This window comes from Cervus elaphus, chromosome 3 (assembly GCF_910594005.1).
Source record: "Cervus elaphus chromosome 3, mCerEla1.1, whole genome shotgun sequence".
In the NCBI taxonomy this organism is placed as follows: domain Eukaryota; kingdom Metazoa; phylum Chordata; class Mammalia; order Artiodactyla; family Cervidae; genus Cervus; species Cervus elaphus.
The window spans coordinates 28,119,009-28,141,313 of NC_057817.1; the positions used below are offsets into that span (position 1 = coordinate 28,119,009).

The window sequence follows — 22,305 nt, forward strand, 5'->3', positions numbered from 1 at the left end:
TTACATTGTTGACATTAAGTATCTGGACAAGTTGGTACCTTGTGGCCCAAGTTCTCAGGTATTGAAAAAAAAATTTTTTTTTTGGTCAAGCAGGATATTCCAAGGGCTCTAAGGTTATTTCCTAGGAGCCAAGTCAAAGGCCAGTTCAGAAGACACGCCTTTCTTTGAAATGTGCAGGGTTTGAGCAACCCAGGCCTGCTGAGTTAACCTTTCTACACAGACATCAAAATCATGCCCTCAGCATGGATACAACTGAGGTTGTTCTGTAATTAATTTATTTGGGATTGATCTGACTTCTCCTTAAACACAATTGTACCTAATTAGCATATACTTGCAGACTAATTCTGCCTCGGAGTTGGACTGAATGTTCGTTTAACAAAGAGTTACCAAGGATTTGCCATGTGCCAGGTACAGTTCCTCACTGGGAATGCAAAAATGAACACAATAGACCTTGTCTCTGTCTTCAAGAAGTTTAGAGTTTTAGGCCTATAAAGACAGTTTTTGGACTTTGGCATGTAAAGGATTATTCTGAGATGACCAATTTCAAAGGTAGGCAGGGAAAAGGGACCATGGAATAAATATAATAAAGATATAAAAATAAAAAGATAAAGATGTGAGTAAGAAAATTCCTACCATATGGTCAGCTCTGCTCTTTGGAATTGCTACTGCAGATCTTGGGGATTCTCCTGTGGTTTGTCTGAGCCTGGAGATTTGCTAGAAGCAAGGCTGCCTTCTGAGATTAAGGGCAGTCAGAGAATATCAATTTTGTGTTCATGTTTATTTATCACTTATATGGCAGCTACTATGATAGACACTTCATTGATGTTAACCCACTGCCACCCTGTGCCCTTATCTGCAGCCTCCCCACCCCCATGTTTCTGATGCAGGCTGTACGTGCTAGGAGGGCAGCAAAAATCACTAGCTCTGCCCCTGGAGCCCCTTCTGAACCCAGCACTTTCCTACTCTCGAATGTTCATCAGCTTAGCCCTCCAGATCCCACTCATGTCTTAGCCTCTCCCTGGCCAGCCCCCTTCCTTATATTCTAAGGAAGCCCTTTCCTATAGGAACATACTCCCTATATCGCACTTTCTGCTAATGCTTCTGGCACTTTGCTTTTACTGAAGTCTGGCTTTCTCCAGATATATTGATTCTCAGCTCAGTAATCAATGAAGTAGTGACAGAATCAGTTTGCAGTCTGAGAAGCCAGCTAGGGCAGCAACGAGGATGGAAACAGGAGTTCAAGAAGAAACACCCAAGGGCAGAGCTGAAGGTCCCAGAGTCACATTTCACTGGATTAGAAGAGGTGAGGAGCTCTAAGACATGTGGGGATGATGGGCCAAGGCAGTGACAGATGAAATGGCGGGAGCTTAAGGAAACCCAGAGCCGCCATTAGCCCATAGGGGGCTTTTGTGCAAATCTGACAGAAGTGCTCCTCCCCCCACCCAAATACAACCGTGCTGGGGTTCAGAGTGTGGGGATGGGCATGAGGTTCCAGCTCCTGGTCCCTCCTTGGCCTGGGCACCTTTTAGTGCAGCCTGTGCATGAATACACAGAGTGACCTTGGGAAACCCAGGTCAGAAGAGGCAGCCCTGACTCTGTTCTCCTCCCCAGACCAGCGGGCCAAAGGCGGTTTGGCAAATTTCTCCACTCCAAACATCCTAGTCCGAGGGGCAGGGCAGACACAGCTGTGGAGTTGGGTGCCGTGGTTTTCAGAGTCTGGCGGCCATCTGGAAGGGCTCTACCAGGAAAGAAAGACCTTGGAAAATCATCCCAGAACTAGTAGGAGCAAGGAAGGGATAAAATAAGGAAGGGGAATAATGCTGGGGCCCTGTGACTGCTGGGCCCCAGAAACAAGGGAGCCAGGCAAGCAGAGCTCATGTCATTACTTTTTGTCCTGGCCCTCACACCACCCTCCCTAAGACACCCAAGTCCCACATCAATACCAGCATCTCAGATTCTGTTACTCTATATATTAATTTCCATATCTCTGAGCTCAGCATCAGCTCAGTTTAGCCCCAGCAAATGCTTGTGGGTTAAACATAGAGATCCATTCTTTCTGTGACCATCATTTGTATGGTATTTATGCACCATAAAACAAACACTAAATACGTGCTATGTACACTGTGTTGTAGCAGAGAAATTACAAAAGCATCATAAGGTGATAGGGATGGAAGTGATCTTAAACTTATTGAAATTCAACATCCTCTCTTTACAGACAAAGAAACTGATATCCAACATAGAGAAGTGTCTTACTCAGAGCCCCCCAGCTGGTGAGTGGCAGAGCTGGGATGAGGAGCTGAAAGAACAGTCAGATGGGGAGTGGAATTTGGGCCCAGTATGCAGGGGAAAGGCGTGCTAGTTGTTGAAGTCTCGGACTTTGCTTTTGCTCCTGACCCATGTGGCCAATGGAGAAGGCAATGGCAACCCACTCCAGTACTCTTGCCTGGAAAATCCCACGGATGAAGGAGCCTAGTAGGCTGCAGTCCATGGGGTCGCTAAGAGACATGACTGAGCGACTTCACTTCCACTTTTCACTTTCATGCATTGGAGAAGGAAATAGTAACCCACTCCAGTGTTCTTGCCTGGAGAATCCCAGGGACGGGGGAGCCTGGTGGGCTGCCGTCTATGGGGTCGCACAGAGTCAGACATGACTGAAGCGACTTAGCAGCAGCAGCATGTGGCCAAAGCAGAAAGGGAAAACCTGAGAGTGAAATCATTGAAGAAGTGTAGGTTGGTCTCTGTTCCCAGTTCCTGGCACAGAGCTCTTAAAACCCTTATAATTTCCTGAGTTATAGGAGGGGACACAGAGCTCCTAAACCCTTGAAATTCCCCAGGTGATGGGACCATCTTTTGTTCTAGTGAGGCAGCTCTGCTTGGGCTCCTGGATGGGGTCTGATCACTAGAAAGACCATGTCATGAATAGAAGCATGGAACTTCCAGGCCCACCCCACCCCCATTCTCTGGAAAGGGGAATGGGGCTGGAAGGTGAGTCAAATAATTGATACTCCTAAATTATGTAACCTCCATAAAGCCCCCAGAGTACAGGGTTAGTAGAGCTTCAGGGTTGCTGAGCACATTCCTACAATGGCACCTCAGCTCCATAGGAATAGAAGGTCCCATCATGGAGAGCCCCACACCTCACCCTCTGTATCTCTTCATACGGCTGTTCACTCATATCCCAGAAAGTATCCTTTGAAATAAATCATCAGTAGTAGGTAGACTGCTTTCCTGGGTTCTACGAGCCACTCTAGCAAATCATCAAACCCAAGGAAGGGATCGTGGGAAGTTTGTAGCCAAGTCGGACGGAGGTTGTGGGCAACCTGAGGACCCCACTACTTGCAGTTGATATCTGAAATGGGGGAGAAGAGGCAGCTTTGTGGGACTGAACCCTTAACCTGTGGAGTCTATGCTAAGACAAGGCAGTTAGTGTCAGAATCGCCTGGTATGGAAAACCCATACGTCTGGTGTCGGCAGTGTTGTGCGTTTGGGTTGAGAAAGAACAGAGCTTTTCCCTATTCACTGAGCATGCTCAGTACTGAATAGAAAATCTCTTGTTTTCACGAAGTGACTCTCAACAGGAAAGGGGGAAGTTGCTAATAAACTGGTGGTATACGTGGAAGGGTTTTCCTACAAAAGTAAAAAGTCTCCCAGAATCTGAGCACAGACTTTCTACACTTTAAAATATTTCTTGAAGTGCCTATTTCCTTTGAAGTGCATCTGTATCGTGCCCAAACTGCAGGTAAAACCCTGACAGTAGGGAACCCATTCTTCCTTTTCTCTGAGTTGAGAGGTCTGTAGTAGACTTGCCCAGCCCAGCATCTGTCAGTTTCTGAGGACCAGAGAAAAGCTGTGCTTCTTGGCAAGGGTTCTCTTCAAGCCCTGAGGGCTGATGAAGATTCTAAACTAGCCCTACCTGTTGCTGGGAGGTGCTCAGTCTGGTGGGGAGACCAAGCTGGAGATCCTGTGATCCTGTTCAGGGAGGCTCAACCATCTCAACTCAGTCCAAACAGAGTGTCCCACACCATGATCCCACTGCACTGAAATGGGCTGCTCACCCCTGCTAGGGAATGTCAGTTGGACTATCAGGCCCGCTCACTCCCCTCCAATTTAGGACAAACTGAACAGAAAAAGAGCTGCTTTCTGGGGAACTAGAGCACGTTCCAACCCAGATAACCCAGGCAAAGGAGAGAGAAAGGACAGGCTCCTGTTCCCACCCTAGGGCCCCAAAGGCCCGTTCTTTTGTACCTTGACTGATTCTGGCTCAGAGTCATTCGTGAGGCCCATTCTAAGTCACTGCAGATGGCTTTCTTTCAGACACATTCTTCGAGCTCAGTATAGGGGCATTCTGGCTGCCCCACAAATAGAATTACAGGACTCTAAAGCTGCTCATGGCCCCTAGGAGCTGGAGTGCACAGCAGACTTTCCGGGGAGCGGGGAGGGAGCAGAATATAGAATACAGGCATGCTTAGTATTATGAAATAATTTTATATTTGGATAGTGTCAACTACAAATTGGCACTTGCCATGGGCACTTGCCATCTATCTCTACAAGGATCATTAATAAATCATGTGCTGCTGCAGCTGCTGACCTTCAACACTCCTGAAGGGAGACCAAGGTGGAAAGCAGAAATCAAGTACTCTGTGCTCTGAAAAACTGGCAGAACAGGTCTTCAGGTAGTTAGATATTTTAAGGAGTCAATTTATGAGCCCAATTCTTGTATTTCCTTATATCTAGAAAAGCACTAAAATCCTTCACGGTGATGAATGTTCCTCGTGACTAGTAGAAACCTTCTGGAAACATGTGTGCTTGAGTGCATGTATTCCCCCTTGACCAAAATCACATATATACTGTCCTTCCTCTCCTCCTCTTTGGAGCAGTTTCTCAGAGCTATCTGAGGTACTGTCTCCCAGGCTACAGTCCTCATCTTGTCCCAAATAAAATTTAACTTGCAACTCTCACATTGTGTGTTTTTTTAAGTTGACATGAGCATCAGGTTAAAAGGCTTGAGAAAACTTCCCCTGAGGATTTCCCTACTGGTTAGGACTGTACGCTTCCACTGCAGGGGGGCAGATTTGATCCCTGGTGTGGGAACTAAGATCCCACAAGTTGTAGAGTGCAAACAAAGAAACAAACAAACAAAAAACAAACAACTTCCTCTCCAGACACTGGGAGGTAAATTAATCTAGTGGAAAGAGGAAGGACTTTGGAGGCATATCTGCCACCTAATAGCCATGTGATTTCAGGAAAATTACTTTGCATCTCTGATCTATAGTTCAGTTCAGTTCAGTCACTCAGTCATGCCCAACTCTGCGATCCCATGGACTGCAGCACACCAGGCTTCCCTGTCCATCACCAACTCCCAGAAGTTGCTCAAACTCATGTCCATTGAGTCAGTAATGCCATCCAACCATCTCATCCTCTGTCATCCCCTTCTCTTCCTGCCTTCAATCTTCCCCAGCATCAGGGTCTTTTCCAATGAGTCAGTTCTTTGCATCAGGTGGCCGAAGTACTGGAGTTTCAGCTTCAGCATCAGTCCTTCCAGTGAATATTCAGGACTGATTTCCTTTAGGATTGACTGGTTGGATCTCCTTGCTGTCCAAGGGACTCTCAAGAGTCTTCTCTAACCACAGTTCAAAAGCATCAATTCTTTGGCACTCAGCTTTCTTTATAGTCCAACTCTCACATCCATACATGACTACTGGAAAAACCATAGCTTTGACTAAATGGACCTTGGTTGGCAAATTAATGTCTCTGCTTTTTAATAATTTGTCTAGGTTGGTCATGGCTTTTTCTTTCAAGGAGAAAGTGTCTTTTAATTCCATGGCCGCAGTCACCATCTGCAGTGATTTTAGAGCCCCCCAAAAAGTAAAGTCTCTCACTATTTCCATTGTTTCCCCATCTATTTGTTATGAAGTGATGAGGTTGGATGCCATGATCTTAGTTTTTTGAATGTTGAGTTTTAAGCCAACTTTTTCACTCTTCTCTTTCACTTTCATCAAGAGGCTTTTTAGTTCTTCTTCGCTTTCTGCCCTAAGGGTGGTGTCATCTGCATATCTGAGGTTATTGATATTTCTCCCAGCAATCCTGAGTCCAGCTTGTGCTTCATCCAGCCCGGCATTTCTCATGATGTACTCTGCATAGAAGTTAAATAAGCAGGGTGACAATATACAGCTTTGATGTACTCCTTTCCCAATTTGGAACCAGCCTGATTGATAACATAGAACAATTATACCTTCTATACAGTGCTCTACAAAAGGTTTGTCTTATTTGAAACTATGTATAGCCCAACAGCATCCATATACTTCAGTCAATTCCAGTTCTCTGGTGAGGCTGAGAGTAGCAGGTAGATGGGGAAGTATCTGGAGGCAGAAGAGGGCTTTGCTGGACACGTGTTGTGGAGAGGTGATGTGAGCAGGAAGGACCCAGAGCTGGAGTTTGAAGAGAACAAGGCCCCATAGTGTCCTCTGAGATATGACGTTCCTGGTATGTCTGTCCTGTGCAAAGGGAGATATGGATGAGAAGGAACCAGTGGGGAGAACAAGGATGGAGAAGTGGGGAGGAGCGGTGTTAGAGAAGGAGGCAGGAAGGACAAGACCCAGATGTCAGTGGATGATCAGCTTCCACCACATCCCCAAGGAAGCTGGCGACACAGTCAGTAATGAGATATTCAGCAGGAGGACGGAGGAAGGCTGATGTGGAGGGCTAAACAGGGCCCTTCTTCCTCTATGGGTGTTCATTTTCACCCTTCCTAGTTGGGATATTGCCAGTGAGATGAAGACCCCAGTTCCAGGGACTTGATCTGCAAGGTCACAATGTCTGGGAGTGTAGTTATCACAATAGCACATAACTCAGGTTCCCTCTGGTTAGAGTTTTTCCAATAACTCATTAAAGGCCACACAAAGCTGAGTGTGTTACCCTGTGATCATATGAGTGGGTTTGTGCTCCCTTCAGCAGGCAGTTAGATCAGAGGCTGTAAAACCCCTCCTTTGGACACTCTTCACAGTTAGTAGGCCCGGTTCAGGAGATCACACGTGGACACAGACACCCAGCTGCCCCGACAGGATCCCTGAGTTTTAGGTCCTACATTGACTTCCTGCCCCTGGTGCTGCTTCCTCAGACTTCTACCCACTGGCTTCCAGACTCCGACGTGCCTGGACCCTCCTTGATGTCTCTGGTCCTCAAAACAGGATTCTCTGCCCTTGTACCTGATCAGTCTTCTGGGATTTTCCCACCTCTGCTGCTCCTGGTTCACCACAAAGTTGATCCTGCCAAGCAATTCCTGCCCTCATTATAGACTCGGCACATAGAACTTGCAAGTTAAGACACCATCTAACCATATGATCCAGAGATCACACTCTTGGGGATATATCTGGAGAAAACTCTAATTTGAAAAGATACATGCACCTCAGTGTTCATAAGCAAACTATTTATGATGCCAAGACATGGAAGCAACCTAAGTGTCCATTGAAAAATAAAGGAATAAAGAAGATGTGGTTTGCAAACACAATGGAATACTAATCAGCCATAAAAAAGAATGAAATAATCCCATTTTCAGCAACATAGAGGGACCCAGAGATAATTAAAACATCATACTAAGTGAAGTAAGCCAAAGACAAAATCATATCATTTATATGTGGAATCTTAAAAAAAATTATACAAATGAACTTACTTACAAAACAGAAATGAGCTCACAGACATAGAAGACAAACATGGTTACCGGAAGGAGGGAAGGATAAACTAGAGGAGTTTGAGATTAAAATATACACACAACTATATATAAAATTGATAACAAGGACCAACTGTAGACCACAGGGAACTATACTCAATATCTTATAGTAACCTATAATGAAAAAGAATCTAAAAAGAATATTATATATGTAAAATATATACACAAATTATGAAAGTGAAAGTCACTCAGTTGTGTCTGACTCTTTGCCATCCCATGGACTATACAGTCCATGGAATTCTCCAGGTCAGAATACTGGAGTGGGTAGCCTTTCCCTTCTCCAGAGGATCTTCCCAACCCAGGGACTGAACCCAGGTCTCCTGCATTGCAGACGGATTCTTTACCAGCTGAGCCACAAATTATATATATATATATATCTAACTGAATCACTTTGCTGTACACTTGAAACTAGTATGACATTGCAAATCAACTATATTTTAATTAAAAAAATTTGTAAAAGAAACCATCTAAACATGACCTCTCATTTATACTAAGAAACTAAGACCCAGAGAAGGAAGTGGAAACTGGCAAACAGCAGAGTCAGGACCAGAACCCTATCTCCTGACGCCCACTTTCCCAGAGCCATGTAGTGACCATGAGACTGGGGGTCTCAAAAAAGTTTTACCAACTGCCCACCCTGTTGGTGAGATCAGCTCCCCGCCCTGGATGTATGTAATGTGCTCATTTATGCCACCCCCTTCCTGGACTGGAAGCCCTGTGAGTTTGTTCACCATTGTGTCCCAAGCCCTAGGGATAGTGCCTGGCTCAGAGTAAGTACATCATCATTATTTCTTGACTCTATAAGCTGGTCAGAGTAGATATGGCCAAAACAATTTACTCAGCTCTCAAAGTAGTCACTTGGGCCTAGGAACTGGATGAGCTGAACCCGTGTCATCAGAACAATGAACAGTGATATGGTTTTGAGCATGAATGTACTTTGGACTCAGGAAGATTTGGGTTTGAATCGTAGCTCTGCCATCTACTGGCTGTACACCTCTTAACCTCAGTTCCCACACCCACAAAAAAGGAGTAACAATGCATACCTCAAAGGATTGTTGTGAGAGTTAAACGAATTATGTATTTCAAAGTACTCGGCTCAGTGTTTGACACATTCTGAGCCCTTAAAGCATGGAAACTTTTTATATTAGAGATGCTGCATGAGCAATTCCTATCCATACTGCCTTCTAGGAGCAGCCGCTACTCATGATCTCTGCTGCCCACGTGACCTTAACCTTGGACATGGCTGATTGGACCAGGGTAGGGTGTTAATAGGGGTTAACTTGTTCAGTCCCCCTCTTCGTGGGACCTTCCAGGCAGTTGCCATCCATCTTGTAATGGATGCTCTTCCTTTGGCCACGGGAGGAACCAAGGCAATTTAGCTTTGGGTAGCCATCGGGAGAGGCGATGGTGCCTCCATGCTGGGAGAAAAGGCTCTTCACCCCTGGATCAGGGGAGCAGCCTGGTGATGCCTGGAGGGCCCCAATGCGCCAAAGCCATCAGCGCCTGAGGGTGCTGGCCCAGCGCGGGGTGGATCGGCACCAAGCGTGTCTGCGGGGTCAGTGGACGTGGCAATAGCAGGAGAGCCTCATTCAGCACTGGACGTGGAGCACAGATGTGAGGCTGTCACTGGGGTCACCGCATTTGTGAACAGACAGGAGTGAGCTCTGAGGGGTACTGAGAGGACCTGGAGGTCCTAGGATAGCAGCTGAGGGGCGGGAGGCAAGCAGGAAAATACTCTTATGTTTTTATGTTTTCTCATGGAACCCTAATATTTTAACCTAGACCCACGTGATCTGGGACCTGCATAACCAAAGGCCCCGCCCCAGGATGGTGGGGATTCGAAGTGCAGAAGCCCTCAGCCTCCTGCTTGGCCTCAGCAGCAGACAACTGCTTCCCACACACTGTCTTCCCTGCACTGTTTGCTCCCTCCACTCGACTCAGACATCTGTTCCCCACCACTCCTTCATCACCACCCTCCCATCTCTCATCTCCTCCCGGGCCATGCAGTCTGTCTGCAGCGCCCTCCCTATCTCTGCCATGGAGTCAGGGGCCCGCCTGTCCATCCTCACACCCCTTCAGGTTCCCAGTGTCCACCCTGCACCCCTGTGAGCTGGGCAGGCCCTGGCTCCTGAAGCAGCTGATTCTGTTCTTGGTCAGCTTTGGCTCTAAGTTCCAACCTTGAACCTAAACCTGTCTCCTTAGGAGAGAAGCTGGTCTGGGTTATGTCCTCTGGAGCTCTGTCAAGTGACTTTGCTCTTTATTCTATACAATGGACTTTTGCTCAGATGTGTGACATCAGAGTGAGGTCCACTCTGCTTGGATCCCCTGCATCCTGTTGCTTTTTGCCTCTGTCTCCCTCATCTGCCTTTCTCTCCGTTGGTGCTTCCCCTTCCTTCCCCAGAGCCTCACCACCTCGTGCTGGTCCACCCACCTCCCTTCTCCTTTTCCAAGTCTTCTTCCTCAGGGCCACAAGAAGAATTTTTCCAAAACATCAACAAGCATACATTTTCCTTGGGACAGCGGCCTGGAACCTATAGGAAAGTCCTCCTTAATCTGGCATTCAAGGTCTCCTTTCCTCTGTCTCCAAGTTCATGGACAGTTGCTTTCTCACACAAAACCCTTTGCTGTTGTTTAGTTGCTAGTTGTGTCCGACTCTTTTGTGATCCCATGGACTGTAAACCACCAGGTTCCTCTGTCCACGGGATTTCCCATGCAAGAACACTGGAGTGGGCTGCCATTTCCTCCTCCAGGGGGTCTTCCCATCACAGGGACTGAACCCTCATCTTCTGCATTGGCAGGAGGATTCTTTACCACTGAGCCACCAGGGAAGCCAACTGCAAGTAAACCAGTCAAATTCACTCTCATCAGAACATTCCGTTAGCACTCTTACCTCTGGGACCTGATCTATATACTGTCTTTTCTCGTCTCCTTCTTTCTCTCCTGTATCATCTTTGGAGGCCTCCCTGCCTAAGGCTCTGACAGGATCCCCTCCACATCCCAGAGAAACCCATAGGCCTCACCACTATGCGTCTCATATGTGATCTTGTTTTTGATATAAGTCCCACTGAAGGTCCTCTGAGAAGTTTTATTCCCCCACCCTCTTCCTAGGTAGGCACTGAACACCTGAGCTTTGAGGATAAAGATGAGATCAACCCTGCTGCCAAGATCCCTGAGTCCTCTCCCGCCTTCTTCACATGTTCCTCCTCCTCTCTTTTTCCAGCAGGCTCTGAAGAGGACACAGAAGTCTCTGTGGGGTCTGACCACTGTCAGATGTGATGAAACCACAGCTCCCCTGAGCCAAGGTAGGGAGGAGCATGCAGTGGGTTATGATGCAACAATTTGGTCACCAACCATGAGTTACCAAGTTCCCCAAATCTTGGATCTGCACTTGAGTTCTTCACATCTTAACAATGCATCCTAAAGTTCCTCTTCTTGAGAAAACATTTCCAGGATTGCTCAGAAGTGATCATTTTCCTTGGCCATTCATGTTTCTTTTTGTTTTCTAATTGTTTAAAAAACCTGCCATATTGTAGGCACTCTTTCTGGACCACTGAACTGTGTTTGTTTCCTCAACTTTGCCTGCTGTTTACAAGTCATATAACATGTACATTCTCTAGTTATACATTTCTATAATGACTTTTCAGTCTGCCCTTTTCCTTTTCTGTATACATCCACACATGACCCCACAGTTAGGAACCTTATGAAGCCACTAGAGAGTGGGGAAGCTGAGGGCACAGATTCCAAACACACAAACATAGACTCACTCAAGTCTCTGCTGTAACAGCTGTGTGTAGACTTAAACAATAACCTTTGTGAGCTTCAGTTTTCATCTGGAGGAGCATCAAGTATCCATTCCGTGTCTTGTGAGGGTCGGATAATGTACATCTGATGTGCTTAGCCAGGCATGTTACACATACATACCCGATGTTGGCTACTGCTGCCAGGGATTCCCCAGTGAGGGCTTCAGCCCTGGTTATGAGGTGCCCAAGGAAGGCCTTTGCTGGTGATGATAGTGAAGATAGAACTGTTAAAAGAGGCCATGGAGGCCCTTCTGACCCAAAATTAGAGCTAGAATTACACAGCCCAAAATTAGTAGAAAACTTACCACTCTTTAGAGCAGTCAAGGCATAAGCATCTTTTCTTTATCCACTGTGTTTCTTAGGGAAATCAGGTGATAACTCATTTAGTAATTTCTGAGTGTGGGGAGGGGCTTTGGGGACTATAGTAAGAATATTACTATGGTAAGACTATTATCGTTTTGGGGATTGGGAATCCCCCAGTCACCCTTCCTCTCCCCTTGGGACCTAGGGACTACACCCCCAAAGATCAATGGCTGAACGAGGAACTGATGGTCTTACACTGAGCTAGCACCCCACAACCCCAAATGGAAGCTGAGCTGGAGAGCGTGGCCAAGGCCCAGAAGCCCCAGCAAGGGGCTGATTTAATACCTATGAACCACACACACAAAGGTTACAATGACCATGACCCCTCTCCCCTTGACTCTAGGGGGTCCACTCCACCACTCAGCTGCAAGTCCGAGGACCAGGAAGGCAGGAGAGAGGCAAGCCTGCTCTGGGAGGAGGCACCAAGGGAAGGCAGAGAGGGGTTGGCCTTACCTACTTAATTTAGTCTCTCCCATACACCTATACAGAAGGTGGTATTATCACTCCCATTTTGCAGGCAAGAAACTGAGGCAGGATGAAGTAAGCTGCCCCAGGTCACACAGCTATGAGGCAGAGCTGTAACTTGAAGCCTGGCAGGTTTATTCCTGGTTTCCCTCTTGTTTACTGGCCGTTTGCTGAGAGCCTCAGTGACACCCACTTAGTCTCCTGACAGGGAAGCTTGGTGCTTCCCTCCACTTGTGAGCACCGACATCAACCAGACAGGTGAGATTATGGGGGTATGCTCTGCTAGGGACCTTTGGGGCAATGGTTGAAAGAGGGAGCAATGTAATTCTTGCACATTTTTCTTGCAAGCTTGTACCTGTGAGTCCCAGCAATTAAACACAACCAAGAGGTAAAAGGGGTGAACTTGTGACCAGGTCTGTAACCCTTGGATCAGCCTTGGACCTGGGCACGTCAATTGCTCTATCTCCTTCTAAGGGACACTAACAAGTCATAGCCTCTGCTGAAGGAACATCCCTCAACTGCCGTATCTGTTGCCGCTTGACCCTCATTCTTCCCCAGGACCCTCATTCTTCCCCAGTCGGCCCTGAGAGGTCCCAGTCCCAAAGGCCCATGATTCACAGGCTGGCCAGGGACCTACAATTTGGCTAAGAAATAATGAGCTGGGCCCAATCACATTCTCAACCTTGGGAATCTGATTCTAGAAATACAGGGACAGTGAAAGCTGTGAGCCATGGGGATTGAAGCTGAAAGGATCTGGAGGTGGTTAAGGCTGTGATAGGTTGGGCAGAGACACAATGACACTGCAGAAGAGCTGTAAGGTAGGAAAACATACACAGTGGAGGGTGAGAATAAGCTGATTGGAAGTGAAGCAGGCACAGACGGGCTGAGTCAGGCCAAGATGAAGGTGAAGCGTGATAGCAGTTGACGTTTGATCTTCCTGCACGTAAGTATCATCTGGAGAGACTCTAACAAATACCAGTGTCTGTGCTTATTCCCAGGGAGTCTGTGTAATCAGTGTGGAGTGGGGGCCAGGCATTAGTAGATTAAAAATGTCCTCAGGTAGAAGCAGGTGGAACACCTCTAACCTGCCGGGAGGCTCCCCAGCCTCCTGAGTCTCTTGTTTTCACAGCCTGGCTCCTGCTCTGCTGGAAGCCCCGTGGTTCAGGTTCCCCTGAGTCCTTTGGCAGATTCTTTTGGATATTCGGTCACTTAGAGCTCCTGCCTTATTCCTTGCTAACAGAAGTTTGTACAAGTATTAGAGCAGCAATATGGTCAAGGAAGATGGGCCCAACCCTGGAGAATGAAGACAATTTGTCCAAGCCAAACAAGATAATCCCATCCCCTTCTCCCATCTTATAGATGCGTATGTGGCCCAATTCTGACCAGTGACATGCTGGGGGCAGGGGGCTTCTGGGAGAAGTTTCCCCCTTTAAAAGAGAGAGAAAGAGAAGCTGGAGAAAGGCCCCCTCACCCTCTGTTGTACTGAAGAGTTATGCTGCCTGATGTGATGACCAGAGCTTCTAGAGCCGTCCTGTGACTATGAGGGGGAAAACCAAGAGAACTGCAGAAAATCTGACCAGAGCCCTGATGTGACTGCTGCCATTAACCAACCCAGGAACCACTTTCCTCCAGGTTTCTTGTTACTCACTCTATGTTTTTTGTGCGCCAGGTACCATCTTGAGCACTTTTCATGTGTAATTTAATGGGTGAAACTGGCTTCCGTTCCTGCACAGCAGCCTTCCCACACACCCCCTGCGACTTAACCCTGCTTGTCTTGTGTCCCACACCGACTTGTCCTGGTTCTCCTTGCTGGAAGAGCCACGGAGGGCTGGTGTCCAGGAGGCTTCCAGCTGGTATCCTTGTAGTCACATTCCACAAGGCTAGCTGACTGGCTTTACCCTTGCCTTCTACCCCCTCGCTCACCACTTCACTCTTACTCCAATCCTTCCTTCTTCCCCTTTCCTCCATCCCTCCAATGACTGGATTTGAGAGGAAAAGAAATGGAGCCCCATGCCCCCTAAAACCAAAAATATCTGGAATGACTGTAGATCTTTAAAATCTGGATTTCTAGACAGTTGGCAAGTCCTTAAATATTAGCAATTGTCCACATCAACCTAGTTGTAGCTCCAAAGTGAGCTTTCTTTTCATGCTATCCTGTCCCCTGACCCAAAAATAAGTCTAAGTGGTCCGCAAAGAAAGGGCATTCTAGCCTCTTCTGTGGCTCCAGCCAGGGATCCTCAGGATCTGCACCCAGGAAAGCGTATAGGCCCCTCTTCAGGCCCATCCCCGCATCTTCATAATTCTTCTTCCCAAGTCTGGAACGTGGTCACCTTGGCTCAGATCCCGTGTTTCGAGCTCAAAGAACACCATAGGTATTAACAGTTACACAGACTTTATTTTTCACCCATTGAGCACAGGAAGGTCTGGGCAGGCAGAGGTGTCACCATCACCCCCTTGGTTCACAGACACAAACCGTGAGACTAGGCGGTGAGGGACAGGGGTCCTGCTGCTACCGCAGATCGCTAGGGGATTATCACAACGACACGTGTTCTCGGTTCTATTTACACCATGGAGTGTGGAGAGGGTACATTTCTTACACTAAAAATATATACTTTGGAATCTCTAAAACAAAAATATCTCTATCTCTACAGGAGACCTACTAGAAAGAAGAACATAGAAAACGAGGGAAATGTACCAGCACCTCAAGCTGTCCCCTTCCGTGGGAAGGTCGCTCTGCTCTCCACCTGACACCATGTGCTTGGGAGGGCAGCTGTATCTAACCAATCGGACAGACAGACATAGATAAACGAGAGGGAGGCTTATCATCTTGGAGGAGTGAATATGGAGGAGAGGTGTGGGGAGGAGGATTTTGGCCTCTTTTGCAAAAGGAGTAATTGCACATTCAGTTTATTGCACGTGTGAAAAACCTGCAAGTTGAAATCAACTGCAAACCTGCTAAGAGAACCCAAGCTCTGTTGATTCCTGCTGGGCTTGGGAAAGGGCCATGGGTGGGCTCTCTCTCTCCCGCTCAGAAATATTAATGCCATCATCTAGAAGAAAAATTCTGTATTCTCCAATGCTGAAAGTGAGTTAGGTTTCAGAAAATGCTATTCTTTTTCTTTTCAGAAGGATCAGAAACTATTCCATTCCCTTTGAGCACAGAATCTCCTAAAAGAATTATGCCTGTAGTTGAATTTTTCCACTTTCTGATGTTTCCTATTGAAAAGATTCATGTGACACTCCTTTCCTCTTTTGATAGAGTTACTTCACACCTCTTTGGTTGTGAAAGTCAGCCTCCTTCCGATAAAGAAACTAAAGAAACGTGAATTGAGTCAACTACCCCATTCTCTATAATTAATATAAGACCCCAGGGGCACCAAGAATGACAAAGAGTAGGTTTGGTAGAAAAATCCCTTCTATTTGGTTTTGAAATGTCTTTCTCTATTTACACTGAAATATGGATGAGCCTGAGGGCTTGAGAATTCATAGTCCCTCATCCTAAATAAGGCAAATAACCATCAAGTTCCCTTTTGGAGCAGCCCCAGAACTATCCAACCTCCTTCTCTTTCTTCCCAGCCCCCACTGGAGGGGATTATTAGGACCTCTGACCAAAAACTCTTTCCCTTCAAGAAGAACTTGAAAGACTGAGGAAAAAGCAGAAAGGAGGGGAAAGAGAGCTTGAAAAAGCTAAGTCAGCAAAAGGGGGCAGAACTGAGATGATGTCTCATTTGGCCAGTTAGGACCAGCAGGAACAATTTCTACCTTAGGAGATCTGGCAGCTACAACCAAAAGAAAGTCAAGAAGGTTGAGAATATCCGATGCATGTTGACTGTCCTGCCAGGATGTGGCTTGGGAACCTGAGAAGTCTAAGGAAAATGCAGTAACGAACTAGCAAGCAGTGCTTAAAAATCCTCGGAGGATGTGCTAACTCTCCTGCAAAAGCAGACATTTAGAGAAGCTGACAAATTAGTAGAAAGAACATACTGGAGAGTATGTCTGATGATAGTTAGAATGAAAGCCACGAGACCTTGGCTCAAGCCTTCTCCTATGCATCAGGAAAACCTGGACATGCTGAACATGGACATTGAAATCAACAGAGAAGTTTCAGGGAAAATTACTGATTCCTTAATTAGGAATACAGAATAGGTAGAAAATAAAGTCAAACAGGGAATTGTCTTTTTTGGATGACTAAAAACCAGATTCCCCAAAGCAGAGACCTCTTAAAGGTCACAGATGTCAACCTAAGATGTTAACCAAACCTAAGACTTAGCATACCAGATTTTGATCAAATATCTATGACTAATTTAAAAGCCAGTCACATCTCAGACAAATAGAAAGAGCAACTATTTATAACTTGTTTTGGAAATGAATGGTTCTCTAGCTCTCTACCCCAAAGGCAAATTTAATATACGAACAAGGAGAGGGGACAGGAGCTGAGTGCAGTAAAGACCAGCCCTCCTGACAGTCCCATCATCAGAAGTTTGAAATCATAAACAGCTACAAAGAATTAGCCTGCATTTCATGTAAGCAACATTTTGGGCAATTTCACAACACATTTCTGCTGACCTTCACCTTCTCCCGAGACCAACCCTTCCCTAAGTCATAGATTAGGAAGTAACCCACTCACTTAGTGATGCCACTAAGATGCCACTTTTTCTGCTTAGAATCAAGATTCCACTCACCATCACTTTCTTAATACCTGGCCTCCATCCGTTCCTACTCTACAATACCAGCCTATCAGGACACTGACTGTCAACACTCAAACTACTGCTGAAATTTCCCCTTGTCAGAGAAGAGGTGGACTACTTCTCTGGCCCAAGCAAGCCTGGGCATGGGAATTACCTAACTACCTGCCTTGCTTTCTACCCCTAAATCAGTTTCTCTTTAACATTGAGCTTAAACACCTTTTTCTAAGACTAAGCTACCTGTATTTGCCCTCAGGCAATTCTATCAGGCTAGAGAGGAGGAGTCCTAGATGGGGGAAGGACCATATTCTCTTGATATCTCCACAGCTTAGATGCATGAGGCTGTTCGGTAGCAGCAACGAAATCTCCTGGATATACTCTTATTTGTCAGTAAGCACACATGCACACACAGACACACACATGTACACACGAGGCCTCTGTTTCACTATCACTCTCAGTTTCCTATCCTAAACACTGTCCCAACTTGACTCTGCCACCCATAGTCACCAGCCACAGACCTGAGCTGGGAAGCAGCCAGGACTGGAATTGAGTGCTGGGTGGGATTAGGGAAAGATGAGAGAGGAAGAGTATGGAGTGGTTCCTACCACTGAGATGTAGCACAAACAGAGCTAGCTGTTGTTTGAGGAAAATTTAATCACCCCAGAAGACTGGCATAGCCTCCCAAAGTAGGCTGTGCTAGGACCCTGGGAGGGTAACAAAGACAGGAAGCCCACAGGACAGGGCCTCATGAGACATCAGTGTGTGCAGAAACATGTTCGGAGTGACACTGTCACCCAGTTCTGCTGCATGATGGAGACTTCCCTGCTTTATTCCTTGTAGCCACACTGAGGCCAAGGGAACGGGATGCAGTCACCACCTTCCCTATACAGAGGTGGCAGGAAAAGATGGGAGGGGCAAGATGGGGGAAGAGAGGAGGGATGTTCTCAGGGAACAGAGAAGAAAGGAGGCAAGTTCAAGGAAGCAGCCTGGGACAGGGAAAGTCAGCAAGAAAGCTTTTCTCAATGATGGGTTGCCTTATGATTTTTCTAAACCAGGTAGGTAAACAGGTACAATGATTACATTTATCCTAAAGTGATAAAATGTGAAGCTTTGGCTCTCAAAGATTTTAATGCCCATAGAGTTCAAAGAAGCATGCCTGATCCTGTCTGCACCATAGGAAAGGAAGCTGAGGCTGTCCCTGAAACAGCCTTGTGAATAGAAATTAGACAAGCAGGAACAATACCCATAATTCAAAGGGATATCACTTTAATATTTGAAAGCAGGGTGATGCTCAGCCAGTAGGCACTGGTATGGCCATACATACTGCTTGTTGACAGCAGGCATCCTTTCTGAGTGGTTGGTATCTATCCTGTACCAGTTGTTAAATATTTTGAAAATCATCTATGTATTAAAAATAATTGTGGCTCTAAGAGATAGGGAGATAGGAAAATGCAGGATTCCTTCAATACCAAAGTCCCTAGAGTAAGACTAGAATAGCAACAACATATTTTTAGAGTCCAAGGAATGTAAACTTCAATAAGATTATGTAGCCAACTCTTCACCTGTGAAAGAGAGCACCCTGAGGGGCCGTCCCTCTGTACAAATATTTTCCAGGATGGAAACTGATCAGATCCCCTGGGTACCAACGTGCTTGTTAGTCATATTCTCTGCACAAAGGAAGGGAAAGTCTATACACAATGGAGCCCAAACCCTCACTGCGACAGAGAAGAGGAGACAAGAAGTAGAAATACAGTTTTAAACTGAATACCAGAATTAATTTCACCACTTACAGTTCATTTCCCCATTGTGGCTTTTTACATCTGAAAGTCAAAACATGTGTCAACAAAAAAAATCCAGGATGATGAAAGTGGTTTGGTCCATTGAGTTGACGATGGTTTGCGACTAAGGCAGCTAAGGAGACATTATGTAAGCACTTGGATCTCTCCAGGAATGGAATCAAAATATGTCCTCAAGAGACAGCAGCAAGACACGGATGTTTCCTCAACATGCCCAATAAAAAACCCCTTATCTCCTTTTCTACTCACAAATAACTATAATCAAACTTTCACCAGATATCTAGAAAGCAGACAGTATGACAAATCTTCAGGCGAGGAAGTCCTTCCTGATGTCTAAACTAATTCCTTCTGTAGCCACTAAAGCTCATTCTCTTACTCTATCAATGAAACCAAGTGAAGCTGCTCATCCTCACTCATCATTTTCCCCTGAGCCTTTTCCCATCTGAGCTAAGCAAGTCCAGTGCGTGTGTCCCTCTTGGCCCTTTCATCATCCAAGGTTCTTGCTGAGTTATGCAGGCTGCTGCTAGGGAGCGAGGAAGATGCACTGGGTCAGAGGCATCTTCTGGCTGTTGTGGTTGGCACTGCCAATGCTCAGGGTGCGGACCCTCCTAGGAGCAGACCTTCTGACAGCCTCTGGGTCTGACCAGCATCCCCCAGAGGAGGCCACCAAACCAAGGCCCAGGGCTGCCCAGGGGCCTGCAGTCACTATGCAACCGGAGAGGCTTCCCTTTGCTCTCTGCTCTCCTCCTACTCCCCCACCCCATCCTTGAGCAAGAGGAACCTCACTGAGGAAAATCCTCAGTGGCAGAATGGATTTAGATGGCTCAGCAGGCCAGCCACCTGAAGAGGAAATGTCTGGCAAGTGGGAAGCTGGGTCTTCAATGGTGGCAGTTCTGAAGAGAAAGAGAAGGAAGAGGAGAAGTACCAGCAGGAGGTGGTCGTCTGTTTCCATGCTCACGCCTGGCGATGCCCTCTGACGCACACCACCAATAACTGAATCTCGCATGGCTTGGCCAGGACCAAGGACAGGGCCAGGCTGGGGCTCGCTTCTTCTCTGAGACCCTTGCCATCTTCTCTGTAACCCGAGCTTCCCTGTGGCACCTCACGGCCCACAGCCTCCAGCCCAGCAAAGACTTTTAGTTGAAGAGACTGAACAAAAGTGTTACAATTAGACAAAAAGGGAACACATGATTCATTCCTGCTTTTAACACAATACTTTGAAGATGTCACCACAATTTGGATCTGGCTATATTTTAAGTTCATTTACAAGTAGACTAGTTCTCAACTAAAAATAATCATGTGCGTTATACTTTCGACAGCTGCCTGGATTTTCCTCTGAAGGAAACAAGATTCTATATTTCACTCACATTCAGCACAGATTTATTTTAACCCATTCGATGAAGAAATAACCCACCACTACCACCCACTGGTGGCTGTGACTTTCCAGAGCAGCCTTATGAATGAAACAGCTATTATCCCCATTTCATGGCTGAATAAACCAAGTGCCAGAAACAGTGGTCTGCCCAGTTACACATGAAATTAATAGCTAGGCCAAGTCTCCTAACCTAGCCTACTGAATTTTTTCTTTTTTTTTAAGCTAGAAAAATCACCTTTAGTAAGACCTAAGATTTCACCTTCAATTATCTGATGACTTAGTGTTTGGACCAAATTATTTATGTAATTTGAGTACACAGCCTACCTCGATGTAGGCAAAAATGCCTCAAGTCTTTCCCTTTTCTTCATGAACCAGATTAAGATTGATCTATGCTACTGACAAACGATATTCAGAATTTGGTTTTCAAAATAAGAATAGTTATAATTTAATATTTCAAAATCTTTATGAGACAATAATTCTCATTATGGAACAAGTTAAATAGGTTAAAGTCTGTATCAATATTATCAACACTATCCAAATATTGTAAGGATTTTCCAGTTTGTATGGCTGCAATCACCAGAGAGATGCTCTACCGATTTTGAAATGGGAACTAGAAAGAGGATAAAGGGAATGAAACAGATAAAGCAAATTTACATTCCAAAATAATTCCATCCTGACTTTGGGCTTGTGTAAATGGGCAGCTCAAAATAATGTATCTGCTCAAATAGTTGGAAAACATTTTTGCTTCTCTTAGGCTTATAACAATTTTGTGAGGTTAGCAGCAGTCCTAGACGTGCAATTTAACAGATAAATTCAATTTTACACCTAAAATACAGTTTACTTTCAACATGATTTCTATTTTTAAAAGCCAGAAATAAATAAAAATCAGCAATTATAGTTCTCTTTACCTCTTTTCCTTTGTGTTTCCGGAATTCATACTGAGAGCTTTCCAGACCGTGGTTTTAGGCATTTCATCAGATATATTAATCTCAGAGGGGTCACATCTGAAATCAATGCTTAGGACAGTCAGTGTCAGACATACAAATAAGACATATACCCCAGTCTGTGATGCCCGCCCCCACCAGAAGGGAAAAGATGAAGTCTGAGGGGGCTCGTCTCATAGCTCTCGCAGCACTACGAACCAGATGGTTGGAATTCGAAAGGCAAGGTGGCCCGTGAGTCAGAGCTGAGGGCTGGGCTGGGGTGCTGGCAAGTGGCCAGCCCTGCCTGCACAGTTCTGCTCTCCTCTGAAGGGCCCCTCTGGCGATGCTGGTGACAGCACTGTGATGCCCATAGTGGCGGCACCAGGAGCTACAACTGACTGAGCGCTCGCTGTGTGCCAGGCGTGGGGCTAAGCACTCTTTGTTCCTTTTCTCATTTACACGACCAGATCTTTTCCATTTGTAGTTTACAAAGGTCTGTGGTGTCTTAACGATTATAGCATCAGAGATGATTAACATCCTCACTCTGAATGTGTAGAAACCAAAGCTTGTAGGGTTAAGAGACCGTCCAAGGTCAAACATGCATAAGTGGAAAATCAAGACCTTGAATCCTGTCCTTGGTCTCCTAGAAACTCCCATGCCCCCAGTACTCTGAAGTTTTCCACATGCCAGACTGTTTCTTTCTAAAAGGCCAAGAGGAGGCAACACCTGCTAGAAAAGGAAACATGGCTCCTACTTCACCACAGAGAATGCAAAGTCTCTGGCTCCTTGCATGGCAACTTACAGAAAGTTTATTAAGGACCAAAGATTCCATTTCTTTGTGGTCAGTGTTTTTTTTTAAGTTAAATATTCATAGTAACAGAGTTAGAATGGTGGTTACCAGAGGCTGAGGGGTGGGGGACAAGGGGAGATATTGATCAAAGGGTACAAACTTCCCATTAAAAGATGAGTTAGTTCTGAAGACTTAATATAGAGCATGGTGACTATAGCTAGTAATAAGAATGTATTGTATACTTGAAATTTGCTAAGAAAGTAGATCTCAGCTGTTCTCTCCACCCACAAAAAAGGAATGGTAAGTATAGGAAGTGATGAATGTGCTGTCAATTTGATTAAAGTAATTTCTTTTACTATATATATATTTATATATTATATAT

General features: G+C 45.8%; 1 protein-coding gene across 1 annotated transcript in view; it reads right to left on the reverse strand.

Moving 5' to 3' along the window:
* Positions 1–14,729: 14,729 nt before the first annotated feature.
* Positions 14,730–22,305, reverse strand: part of SLC4A8 (solute carrier family 4 member 8) — an 80,253-nt gene continuing 72,677 nt past the window's right edge. Inside the window, exons 24-25 of the mRNA XM_043883947.1 lie at positions 21,119–21,214; positions 14,730–19,984 (exon numbers count right to left, since the gene is read on the reverse strand). Coding sequence (XP_043739882.1) covers positions 19,972–19,984; positions 21,119–21,214 — 109 coding nt within the window. The 3' untranslated portion in view covers positions 14,730–19,971. The remainder of the gene's footprint in view (positions 19,985–21,118; positions 21,215–22,305) is intronic.